The sequence below is a fragment of the Apodemus sylvaticus genome, chromosome 5 (assembly GCF_947179515.1).
Source record: "Apodemus sylvaticus chromosome 5, mApoSyl1.1, whole genome shotgun sequence".
Classification (NCBI taxonomy): Eukaryota; Metazoa; Chordata; class Mammalia; order Rodentia; family Muridae; genus Apodemus; species Apodemus sylvaticus.
Window position 1 is genome coordinate 95,382,018 of NC_067476.1, and position 13,909 is coordinate 95,395,926.

General features: G+C 41.2%; 1 protein-coding gene across 1 annotated transcript in view; it reads right to left on the bottom strand.

Annotated features, from left to right (window-relative positions):
* Positions 1-13,909, bottom strand: part of Ryr3 (ryanodine receptor 3) — a 410,215-nt gene that overhangs the window by 281,740 nt on the left and 114,566 nt on the right. Inside the window, 4 exon segments of the mRNA XM_052181674.1 lie at positions 2,558-2,676; positions 4,081-4,176; positions 4,571-4,706; positions 6,422-6,590. Coding sequence (XP_052037634.1) covers positions 2,558-2,676; positions 4,081-4,176; positions 4,571-4,706; positions 6,422-6,590 — 520 coding nt within the window.

Genomic DNA, 13,909 nt, shown 5'->3' on the forward strand with positions numbered 1-13,909 from the left:
AATAAATCAGTGTTAATGGCACTGTTTCTAGCTGCCGATTTCCCTTTTGTTCTGTAATAGTAGCCATGTTCAGGTGTGCAGCCTCCCATCAATTCAAGGTGTGACAGAGGTGGATCCACTTAATAATTTTGTTTATTAAACATTTGAAATGCATATATGGAAGCCTGTATCATTAAATATATAAGCCTGAGCCTGTAGTGTTCACACAGATAGTCTCTATCATGAGGTAACTCACAATGGTTAAGAGAAATTGTCTGTGAAAATAAGCACTGTGAGATGAAAATTCAAGCAGTTGTTATAAAAAAGTTGTCTAAGAGCAGAGGTGAGGAGAGCAGTTTCAACCGGGATTTTGAAAGAATTGCATTTAAATTAAGCTCTGAATGTGAATTAAAAGTTTTAATGTTGCTTTTTAATTGGCAAGAGAAGACTGTTGATAGGTTCTGGAAGGTTGGAAGGGAGGAGGTGCTGATGAGGATCTACAGGGAAAAAATCCCTGGGAGTCGTCGACCGAAAGAGCGCATTCAAAGAGAATGGAGTGGATCCAACTACCCATGTTTCTTATTTTCCCAAAGATTGGGTTCTTTCTCTACAACTTTTGATTGCAGATGAGGTAAAGCTTCAGATGAGAAGCAATGCTTTCTGCATAGTGACCCAGCTAACAACTTAAAACAAATAGAAAGGAAGTGGGCCTAAAACCCACGCTATCCTTACAGTCTAGATTCTAAGCAAATGACAGGTGCTATGGTGGGACAAGAATGGATTCTCAACTTCCATAGTATTCAGAAACTCTTTAAAAGCCACATTCATGAATGATGGATCCCTCAAACTTCATGCTAGTATGTAATACCCATTAATCAAAGAGGTTCCACTCTGAAGGTACTTAGGTATTTAGGTAATTCTAAAAACAAAAATTAATATCCCAGAATATTTAGGCTATGAAGTCAATGTTCATAACCTTTAGCTTGAGTTACTAGCAAGAAATGAAAAGGTTTAGTTCTAGCACGTCATCAGTTAGCTGAGAGGTCCCTCAAAAATTGCTTAATATCAAGGGTCCATGCTCTGAAATTTCTGCCTCTGCCAAGTGGCAATAACAATAACAACAACAACAACAATAACAATAGCAATAAGAACAACATCACCTGAGAGGAGCATGGTGAAGAATGAAGAGGATGTGTTTGAACACAGAAAGCAGTCCTAGCACTCCATGAGTGCAAGAGAAATGTTATTTATCATTGACTTCACCACATCATCCTCAAAAGATGACTGCTCAGGTTCCATGAGACTCTAGAATTCTATGTATCGTGAGTCACTGTCTTTATGGAAAGCTCGGTGAATGAGTGAGGCCCTTTCGAACGTTGGTGCTACAGAAAGCACAGAAGACTGGATAGAAGGAGACATCATCGACCTTTTCTAAGCAAAAGTGAGATATGGGCCTAGTCTGGTCTATATTCAGATCTTTGCAAAACTTACCCCAAGACACTAGTGATACTTTGAGCTTACACTTAAAAATAAAGTATGCACTTAAACCCATCTATTAAATCTATCAAATATAAAAATTAGGGTACCCTTGATGAGACTTTGTTTCAAAACAGTGTTTTTCTGTCTAGTCCCAGGCTAGCTATGAATGCATTGTCTTCCCACTACTTTGGCTTACCAAGCCTCTGTTTTCTCTGTGGAATGGACAGAATAAGTGTCACACTGTCATTAAATACCATCCAGTCAATGTTCTTTGGATGTAGGAAGTTGGAAGGAAACTGGGTACTTTTAAAGTACTTTATGTGGAATCACTAAGGCTCTAAGGTAATGAAACTAGGGCAAACCTCCTTTGTATGGTTTCCCTGTCTTCAGTGCTAGACTGTGGCTCAAGCCATTTGTAACCTCTATGCCTAGCAATAATTCTGACTACATTTTGCAGACAGGGAGGAATATGTTGGAGTGTACAGAAGCTGGACTAAGGCTCCAGCCTCATGCTTGTTTTTGATTTACCATGTTCAAGAAAGCAATTACAGACCCCACATATTTTTTTCTTCTTTGCCAAGCAATTTCACAGATGTTAAGGACCATAGCTTTTCTGCTTCCTCAGGCCATTGCATATCATGTAGTCAATGCTGTATGGGCTCCTTTTCCTGGACTGAGATACATCCCAAAATATAGTTCCCTTTCTACCAAATAATGGTCAGCAAGAGCTAGGAACTAGGCTTTACCTTCTATAATCTGTGAAAGCACAGCTGTACCCCACATGTGCAATCAAATCACACACTGTTAAACTCATAGGTCCTAGAGTGAGAGCCCCCACAGTGAGATGTGTGTTAAGGGCTAATGACAACAGGGTGTGCTTGGGAAGCTGGGGAAATCCAGATCACCTAAGATCCATTTTAAGGCTGTCTGACTTGGACTGTATCTATAGATTTTCAGAATCCCAGTTTCCCAAAGTTTTTTCAAAAGTAAATTAAGAGTCTATGCATCACTCTTCCAATAACATAGAATGGGTATTAGTATGAGGGAAAGAAAAGGCAGGGAAATAAACCAATGGGAGTGCCCTCTCTTTCATACCCACCTTGTGATTCCGCCCATGCTTATCTAGTAGGGAGATGATGGACTTGATGTGACCCTCTGCTATGAGGTTTAAGGCTTCTGGGCTTTCAATCAAGATGCAGTGCAAGACCTCCAAGATACCTGCATGAATGATATGACAATCATTTGCCCAACAAGCAAGTTGCAGAACTGACCAGATATAGAGTTCCGAGAGTAAAGGGAACATCCTATATGGCTAGGGTGCCACAATATATTGATTCTACTTAATCTCCCCATCCAGAGGAAAGATATAGTCACTCCAGGTAGATTTCAGGGGCCCCTGCCATTTACTTCAACACTTTCCTGGACAGTAGCATGATCTTTATAAATAGTAAAGAGACTGTAAAGTAGGATTCTTAAGTTCACTAAATCAGACAATACTTTATTTAAAGACAGATAAGCAGCTGCCCATTTTACTATAGTTTCTAAAGATCATGCAAGTAACTTAGAAATATAATATTCTAGTTTTGTCACCAGAATAAGTGTTTTTTCCCTAAGAACTGAAATTAGAGGTTATTTCCAATGTTCTAGTATAGCTAATAAAGTATGAGCTTGAGAAACAGAGACTGCTGGGCCCATTGGCACAGCAAATGGTTTTCTATGTCAAGACTGGGGCCTAAGGTAAACTAATAACCCTGTAGCATGGCATATACAACACGAAAATCACGATGACAACCCAAGGGAGGTAGTGGGCCAAGAGCCTCACTGGTTTTATTTTTAGAAGTTCCTTGATTCTGTTTTATTCAATCTAGGTGTTCTTAACTCACCCGGAAATACAATTTCACTAACAAAAGAAGGCACTGGGGAAAAGAATCACTTAAACCATTGTGAGCAGGACAGAGTTCCTTGGGGGGACTGCCCCTTGGCTGCTTTCCTCAAGTACCTGCCAACTTTAGACTGTAAGAAAAACATCAAAACACTGCAGTTTCCCAGAGGACCTATGCACCTGCCGTGTGCACTCATTTTAGAAGAGGCAAACTTCTCAGCCTTGTGGGTCATTACTGACCAATGACCATAATGCTCAGGTTCTCCAGGAATCACCAGGAGTGTCCATAGGTGTGATATTTGAGGAGTGGGTGAGTAAGGATTATTTACTTTTAAATCATTCTTTCATTCTGCTAAGCCCACATGCAATGGGGGCGTGGGGGGAACGAGGAGGGGGTAGTTCATGCTAAGTACCCAGAGACAGAGAGCAGGCGAGGCCAGCATTACTGGATGGGAGTGTGCGAAGGGCCACAGAGAGAAAAGGCAAAGGTGCAGAGTGGAAAGTTAAACAAAAGAGGAAGAATTTATAGAAGTCCAAGTTAGATTCTGTTAAATAAAGGCATAGCCTTGTCAGAAAACGTCCAACTTTATTCCTTTTTTTTTGAATTGAGGATTATTGACCACGAAATGGAAAAGATTCAATTCCATTTTACTTCTACAATGGGGAAAATTTGATCTTCTCCAGTTAAAGGTTTTGTTTTGTTTTGTTTTTGTGTTTTTGTCATTGTTGTTAATTCTTACCTGAGGAAGATTCTAGTCTGTCCAACTTACTAATTAACCAGTCAAGGTTATTGGAGAATTGAGCACAATTGTTTCTGTTTCCACGAATGAGAGCAGCTGAAACAAACAAACAAACAAACAAACAAACAAACAAATCATCACATAGGTAAAGGGAACTTGGACAACTGTTGAGTGGTTAACAAGCTTACTCCTAAAAGGTCCTGAATTGGCAATCTTACCCTGTCTGGTTCTGTGAAACAGCCTCATTCCTACATTTAGGAGTTTTAAAATCTATCACTGACACCCTTGCACACATGAAATTCTCCTATGTATACCATGGCTGATGAATTCTAGCTCTAATTTACAAAGTATAAGCTAGTAGTTAACAATGATTGGCCAGGGTAGGGTAGGATAGTTAACAAACAGTTTCCAAAGAATCCCAAGTTTCAAGTCAACATCCCATATAGCCTTGCACATCTTCCTTGGTGGGAGGCACAACAGGAGCACTCACCTAGTAATTTGTATAGCAGGTTCAGGATTTCTTTCCAGGCCATGCCACTCTCTTCCCTTATGATCCCTGCAAAGTGTGCTACACTGTTGTAGATGTTTAATCGGTCAATGCAATTCAACACGAGGGCCAGCATCCCCTGAGAAGGAGAGATGGGAAGAGCTGAGCCTTCCTGATGGATCCTGAGCTCTTTCTCCTCCCTATCTATCACCTCTTGAAACAAATAATTCTTAGATGCCAACAGATTTTCACGGTGCCAATGGAGTGTTTTTTTTTCTTCTTAAAAACAAAACACACATTTTTTTATGCCTCATAGACTTAAATAACATCTATTTGTGGAATGAGTCAGCAGTCTCTTGTGATGGGTTTGTCACCATGTACTGCATTTAACTCCGTCCAAGGACACAGCAAGGAAGATGGAGTGTGAATGAGAGAGGCACACACACTTTCCTTCCATCTGATGGGAAGTGATTCTGACTCAGTCAGAAACTGCTCTGGTTATAGCACCTACTTTTTGCCTAACCCTCAAATTCAAGAAATCTCATTTATACTATCATTTCTGACTTTGTGTATTTATGGGATTTCAGTATATTTCTGCATCTATTTTGAGTTTTTGGGTATTCTTCAGCCTCCCAGAGGTGTGTGTGTGTGTGTGTGTGTGTGTGTGTGTGTGTGCATGTGTACCTGCCTGCCTGCTTGCCTGTCTGGTGTATGTGTGTCTTTTTGTCCTGTTTGTTTAGTTTGTCCTATTTTCTTTTTCTATTTTAATTTTTAGTTGCTCTTTTGCTTTCTAATGAGAGAGGGAGAGAAAGGGTGTGGATTTAGGTGAAAGTGTGTCAGAAGCATCTAGAAGGAGTTGGGGGATGGGGTAACTGTGATGAGAATATGTTGTATGACAATTTTCAGTTAAAAAAAGAAATTCATTTATTGGCATCAGACAATCACTCATTTTCCTTGGTTTAGAGACAACAAAACCTAAAGAGAAACTTCAACCCCATTCAAGCAATTTTACAAGAAGAAACCACCTCATGAAAAGGTCTGTGCCTGGGAATGAGGTGGTGAATGTTTTTTCAGTAGTCTGTAACTCTGCAGAACACTTCCAGGCCCTGGTTTATTTAGATGTGAAGACTGAACATACCACAGCAATAACTTTGGATGAATCTCCAGGCATGAAGTGCTGGAGAAGTTCACCACAGCCTAAGAGCACCAGCTCATCATGCCCATGTTCAGAAAGGCTCGGACTTATCTAAAATCATCAGCAAGCAGGAACAGAGTCAGAATGGCGTGAGTCTTAGGACACCACACTGGCATTTAAGGTTTCCCTCACATCCAGTCCCTGTTCACTCAGGGACTCAGATGTTCACTGTCTAACAGCAGGCCTACTGTCATGTGTATCCTTCAAACCTGTTTTCTGGATGCTTCTGTTGTGGGTGAATATAAGCATTTGCATTGTTCAAGCTGGTTTCCTAGGTAATTCTGACATATCCCAAAATTTGTGGATCACAACCAACAACATGAGATAACAAGCTAATTTATTGTATGTAGATTCTGGACACAAATTGCAATGAAGCATTAAATCCTAAACAATTTGAATGTGTCAACCATCACTAATATACCAGTGGCGGTTGTCAGGAATACCAACCCCTTTCCTTTCTAGCTTCTGGGAAGCCTCTTAGTCTCAAGTCTGCTCATAAATATGTATATGCCTATAGACAAAGCTAAGCTGCAGCCATAAGGATATTTCAGCTCTGAATCCCAAGAAAATCTACCAACCAATCAGTCAGTCAGTCAATCATTCAAACAACCAATTAGTTTCTCTACCTTAACTCCCCCCCCAACCCCCCTAGATCTTACCTCTTCCTTGAAAAGATTCTGTCTGTTTTTTAGAGAGCGGAGCTTATTCTGTTTGTCTTCATGCTGCATCTCCTCCTCTGGAGGTTGGAAGTAGGCTATCAAGTCTTGTAGGGTCTGCAGGACCTCTTCTGTTGGCAAGGCGACAGGGGCAGCTGTGCGATTGTTTCCACTACAAAGCCATGAGATGACATTGCTCAGGTACTAGGCATTAGGAGGGCCATGACTAAGGTCTACTGGGCCCGTGCTCTGTGCTCTCTCCTTTCAACTCCATGCTGGGCACAGTGGTGAGCTGCTTGCTGAGGTATTCATTGCACCAACAACCACAAGATGAAGTTTGCCCAGCAACACAGCAGCAGGAGACAATATTTGTATTCATTTGCAGCTATTTTCATAAACAAGGAGACATGATTCCTTTTGGCACATTTATTTCCAAGCAACTTACAGTTTATCCTTGCATTGCTATGCTCAGCACTCAGCACCAAGCAGGTCTTTACTGAGTGTCTAATGATGATTTCTATGTAATCTAAAGAGGGAATGTCAACTGTGGTTATCAGGACGACGGTTTCTATCTGGAGCAGATGGTTCCCTTCATTCACCCCATCTGTCTGTCACACTTCCTCTTTAACTAAGCACACTCGGAAAAAAATAACAAAGGTATTAACCTACAATACTGTTATTTCAAACTATGTTCAAAGCTCTACTGTCAATGTCTCCTCCTTATGCAGATTTCTGAGAGTCTCCATGTGCCACACTGTTTGTTCATCTGTCCTCTTGCACAGTTCATAGCCACTGTACGAAGAGGGAAGGAAAAACAGGATGGAATTTTAACTTTCCTTCTTCTCTGCTCTCTCTTGTTGTTTCCCTATTTCATAGTCTAGGTTTGCCTTCTGGACCAGCTACTGCATACTGTTGGCTTCTAAGAAGAAATGGAAGACAAAAGCCTGTATCCAAGTTATTTTTCACTTTTATTTCCTAGGTGTCGCTAAGTTGTCACCTCTGTTGCATGGCTTTATTTGTTATTAGTTCTTCTTTCTTCTAAAAGACGCTGTGGTGGCTGAGTATGTGAGTGTGTGTGTGTGTGTGTGTGTGTCTATCCATCCATCTATCATCTACCCACTATTTATCATCTATCTATCCATCTATTTAAATAGATTTAAAATCTATCCAAAGATTTTATATATATATAATATATATAATATATAACAATATATATATAAAATCTCTCTCTATATATATATTTATCTAAAAGATATAGTTTGGGAAGTAAAATTTAATTTTTTTAAAAACACAAGCCTTGGTAAGAACAGTAGGAGGCTATTGTCTTTTAGTTTAGGGATGCTTTTCAGTCAGTATCAGGGCAAAGACTTCCAATTGGGAAAGGCAGGCCAAGGACAAGAACTTGCCAGGGTCCATGTTATCTATTTATATCTGGGTGAATGTGGGGCCTCAGGAAGATACAAAGTCAACTCCAAGAATGAGCTGTCAACTGCTTAAATATGAAATGTATTTTGTTGTCAAATACAGACAGGTTGGTGAATGTTCTTAGATCAGAAATGCTAAAGGAAGCACACAGGCTGAAGTTAATGACTCCAAACAGTAGGTAGAGACCATGCGAAGAAATAGGGAGAAAGGTGGGAAGGCAATATACTAAAACAAGGAATTAAATGTAATTTTCTGGTTTTGGTCTTCTCGTTGATTCAAAAAACCATTCTGTAAGACAATCATTATAAAACTGTGCTGCTAGGCTTCTAACAGATAGAGATATCACCATGGTAATGTTACCACAAAGGAGGAAGGAGAAAATAGAACAATATTAGAATAACGTTGCATTACTTAAGTTAGTATGAATTTGAAATAGGTTATTTGAAGTTAAATACACATTGATATTACTGAGAAAAAAAAGCTAAAGATGAAAATAAAAGTTCTCCAAAGCTGAACAGTATGCTAGAAGTATATATTTAACCCCAAAGAAGGCAGTAAAAGATAGACAAAAGGGTGAGGCAAAAACAGAAAAATGAAAAAATGTAAAGATCAACATAATTAAAGATAAGTGTATTAAACACACTGATAAAGAGAAAAATCGTCAGACTTAATCTGAATAAAACACAATCCAATATATGCAATGTCCAGGACACAAAGGGTGAGGCAAAAACAGAAAAATGAAAAATGTAAAGATCAACATAATTAAAGATAAGTGTAAAACACACTGATAAAGAGAAAAATCGTCAGACTTAATCTGAAGAAAAAAACAATCCAATATATGCAATGTCCAGGACACATAGATGAGGTGAAAACCCGGGTGTAAGAGCGAATAACCAGAGCCTCAACTGCACCTGTGACCCTGAGGGGTTCCATGATGATGAGTGAGGAGCATTTGTAGAGAAGACAATCTATCATCTCAATAGAGCCACTTCTCAAAGCAATGTACACATAAAAATAAGTGCTTGACAGCAACAATCAGAACATATGAAGAAAAACATACAGTCTGAGTCAGGAGACAAAATTCTGCAACAGCAATGTCAATCCCTTATTCTTAATCACTTAAAACCATAAATCTTATTAGTGTAAGACTAGAATGTGAGGCAAAGAAAAAGTATTTGACAAAATTCTAACTCCCATTCAAGATAAAAACACATTCAAGACATCTGTTTCTAGAAACAGATAGCTTGGCAAAGGACATTTAAGAAGACCCTGTATCAGGATTACACACTATACTGGATGTTCTAACCAGTGCAAGCTTTGAGGGGGAGAAATAAAGTATATTCCTGCTAGAAAAGAAGACTCTCTTATTCATGGATGACCAGATGTTGTATGGAGAAAACTATTAAAAATATACATTATAACAAAGGCCCTAGAATTAAAAAACAATACCAATGCTGTTCTGGATACGAGATTAATATTTTAATAATGTATATGTTTATAAAGAATAATGAAAAAATCTGAACTGAAATGTAAAATACAAATTCCATCTCCAAAAGTATTAAAAAGACACAATACCAGGAATAAGCTGCACAAAAGAACCACAAGATACACACCCGACAACCTCTGCTGCTTCCCAACAAGATGATACACACCCGACAACCTCCGCTGCTTCCCAACAAGATGATACACACCCCGCAACCTCTGCTGCTTCCCAACAAGATGATACACACCTCACAACCTCCGCTGCTTCCCAACAAGATGATACACACCCCACAACCTCTGCTGCTTCCCAACAAGATGATACACACCCCACAACCTCTGCTGCTTCCCAACAAGATGATACACACCTGACAACCTCTGCTGCTTCCCAACAAGATGATACACACCCCACAACCTCCACTGCTTCCCAACAAGATGATACACACCCCACAACCTCTGCTGCTTCCCAACAAGATGATACACACCCCACAACCTCTGCTGCTTCCCAACAACATGATACACACCTCACAACCTCTGCTGCTTCCCAACAAGATGATACACACCCCGACAAGCTCTGTTGCTTCCCAACAAGATGATACACACCCCACAACCTCTGCTGCTTCCCAACAAGATGATACACACCCCACAACCTCCACTGCTTCCCAACAAGATGATACACACCCCACAACCTCTGCTGCTTCCCAACAAGATGATACACACCCCACAACCTCTGCTGCTTCCCAACAACATGATACACACCCCACAACCTCTGCTGCTTCCCAACAAGATGATACACACCTGACAAGCTCCGCTGCTTCCCAACAAGATGATACACACCCCGACAACCTCTGCTGCTTCCCAACAAGATGATACACACCTGACAACCTCTGCTGCTTCCCAACAAGATGATACACACCCCACAACCTCTGCTGCTTCCCAACAAGATGATACACACCCCGGCAACCTCTGCTGCTTCCCAACAAGATGATACACACCCCACAACCTCTGCTGCTTCCCAAAGGCCACCGGAGAGCACGAGTGCAGAGGCAGTCCTCATTTGTGTGCTGCTAAGCATCACCAAAGGAACCAACCTTCTAAAGCTAATCTGCAGATTAACTGCAGTTTCTGGACATGTCCTAAAAGAGTTTTATAACTTTAATTTATTACAGAAATTGACAAATTCATCCTAAAATTCACATAAAAAACAGAATATAAAAAAATGACTTTAAATGAATTATAAAACTGAAGGATCCATGTTACATGATTTCAACACTATAGTGTATTTAACTAATCATTTTAGAATACTGATATGCATTTGGATCAATGAAATAACTAAGAGACTTATAAAAAACTCTTGCATTTGTGGTTACTTGATCTTTCCTTTTCTCTTAATCTCTCAATCTCTCTCTCTTTTTTCTATCAATCTTTTTTCTGTCTCTTCCTTTCTATCAGTCTCTGTCTCTTTCTCTGTTTCTCTCTCTCTCTCTCTCTCTCTCTCTCACTCTCTCTCTCTCTCTCTCTCTCTCTCTTTCTGTGTGTGTGTGTGTGTGTGTGTGATGTACATGTGATTGCATGTACAAGTGAATGAGGCAGTGAGAAGCCAGAAGCTTCGGATAGCATACCTCAGGAACTGTCCTCCTCATTTAAGATGGGGTGTCTCACTAGGATCTGGGGCTTGCTGATTAGATGAGGCTACCTAGTCACCAAACCTGGAAATCTGATCATCTCTCTTTCTCCAGTGACTGGATTACACATGCACATCCTTATGGCTAGGCACATATGAATTTTGACAAAGGTGCCAAGGCCATTGGATGGGGAAAGGTAGTCTGACTTAAACTTGCCTAAAAAGCAAATTGCACAGGGTGGGGCAGTCTGATATCCTTACTACTTCACTGTGCAGCCATGAACATAAACTCATGAGTCTTCCTGGCTCAATTTCCTGAATGCTGGGATTGCAGCATGTAACAGTAGGTCCATGTGTGTGTGTGTGTGTGTGTGTGTGTGTACCCTGTAAGGCATTCTGTATCCTGGTTGAGCAAGGCTTACTCCAGTGTGTGTGTGTGTGTGTGTGTGTGTGTGTGTGTGTGTGTGGACCCTGTAAGGCATTCTGTAGCCTGGTTGAGCAAGGCTTACTCCAAAGACCCAGTAGAACATTCTACAAGGGATGGAACCTGTGAGCCATCGGAAACCGTGAGCCATGCTCCCAGACTGCTCAACACCATAATCCTGTGGCCATCAGTCAAGTATGGCCACTCCCCAGGCCCCTACATTCTGGCTGGACTTAACCCCTACAGTCACCTGGCTACAGCCAGGCTTTCCCAGCCCCACGGCTGTTGCCTGGTAACCAACCTACTATAAAAGAAGGCTTCTTGTCCCTCCTCGCTCTCTCTGCCCTCTCCTCTCTCCTCTCTCTCCTTTCCCTTTGTCTCTCTGTTTCCCCTCTTTCCATGTGGTCATGGCCAGCTCTCATCCCTCTATTTTTCTCTCTTTACTTCTCTATCTCCTTTTCTCTTCCTACTTTTCTATAATAAAGCATTGAAACTATGAACTGTCTCTTCTTATCAAAATCTACCATGTAAGAACATGGAGCAGGCCTCAGGTTTCCAGCCACCAAGAAAGGATCCAGCCTCACCTCAGCCAAGCTTCCTTTACAGGTACCAGGGAGGCCCATGCCAGAATGGCAACCACGCCTTTTGAGGAAAAGACCTCCTGGCTAGCCAGGCAGCCACTCTACAGGTACAGGTGCCCGCCTGTCCCCATCCCAGTGCAGTGCACTGCCTAGCAGGTCTAGCCAGTGTTCCCCTATGTGGGCTTTGCCAGCCAGTCTTATGCAGGGCCCCACTGCTGCCCCTGCTTTTTTCCCCTCACGCGTGTGTGTGTGTGTGTGCATATGTGTGTGTGTGTGTCTGTATGTGTGTCTGTGTGTGTGTCTGTGTAAATGAGACAGAGACACAGAGAGCGTTCACTTGTACAGAAATGCGTGGAGTCAAGAGGCTGACTCATTGGGATTTTTTTTCTCAATCGCTTTCACCTTATTTACTGAGACAGGGTCTTTCATGTAATCTGAAGTTCACTGTTCTGGCTAGGCTGGCTTGCCAAGAAGTGCCCAGGACCCACCTATCTCTGTCCCTTCTCCCCACACTGCAGTCCTAGTGTTACAGTTATTCATTGCTGTGATCAGATTTTATGAGGCTGCTAGGATGTGAACTTAGGTTCCCAAGCTTGTATAGAAAGTGCCCTAGCCACCAGGGCATCTCTGCAGCCACCACTAAGTAAATGAGAAGAAGAGTGGGAGAGATGGCTTAAGGGATAGGAACACGGGAGCAGGGTTGTTCCAGAGTACCCAGGTTTGTTTGTCAGCAGCCACATGGCAGGTTACAACTATCTGTAACTCCAGTTCCAGAGGAGTCAATGTCCTCTTTTGACCTCCACAGGTACCAGGCATATACATGGCGCACAGATATACGTGCAAACAAAGCACCTATATACATACAACAATTTAAACTTTTAAAAAACTAAAAGGAAACTGAGAAAAGAAACTGATTAGTATACAATACTTGTAAATCATAAATTTGTTAAATGACTTGCACTAGCAGGTTCACTGAACTCAGAAATCTCAATTAGAAGACAAATGACTCCATTTTTAAGAGGCAAATGCATTTGATTACACTGCACCAAAGAAGATGTATGAATGGCCAGGAAATATATGAAAAAATATTTGATATCATTATTCATTCTGGAAATGTAAATCCACACCATTCCAGTTCATCTACATAAAGGCTACAATCAAAACCTCATATAGCTCAAATACAGGCAAGGTTGCAGGAAAAATGCTGCATTCATTTATGAGGGAACTATAAATGGTATACAGCCCTTGGGAAACAGTTGTTTTCAATCTCTTAGAAGTTAGACATGCCTCAAATGTCAATGCATGCTTGAAATTTTAGCACTCTGGAGGCTGAGGCAGGAGGATCAAGAGTTCATCCCAGGCAACACATAAAGATGCCATCTTTGTGTAAATAGGTCTGAGGATATAACTCAGGTGGCAGAGCCTTTACCTGGCATGTGTAAGACCCTGAAATTAATCACTAGCAAATCTACACACAGAGAAAAAGAGAGACAGAGACAGTGAGAGACAGAGAGATACAGAGACACATAGAGACACACACAGAGAGACAGAGAGACAGAGAGACACCCCCACCCCCACCCCCACCCCAACACACAGAGCCAGAGCCAGAGAGAGACAGAGAAGGAGAGACAAACAGAGAGGGACAGATAGATAGAGCCGGACAGTGGTGGTACAAGCCTTTAATCCCGGCACTTGGGAGGCAGAGGCAGGCAGATTTCTGAGTTTGAGGCCAGCCTGGTCTACAGAGTAAGTTCCAGGACAGCCAGGAGTTTCCAGTTCTGAGAAATGCTGTCTCAGATAAAAAAAAAAGATAGACAGAGACACAGATTGATAGATCAACAACAAAACAAACAACAACAAAGTAGATGTACTCAAATTTCAATTGATGGCTGAGTAGTCAAACAAAATATGGACTAAACATTCAATGGAATGTTCATCATCTTTGAAAAGGAATGAAA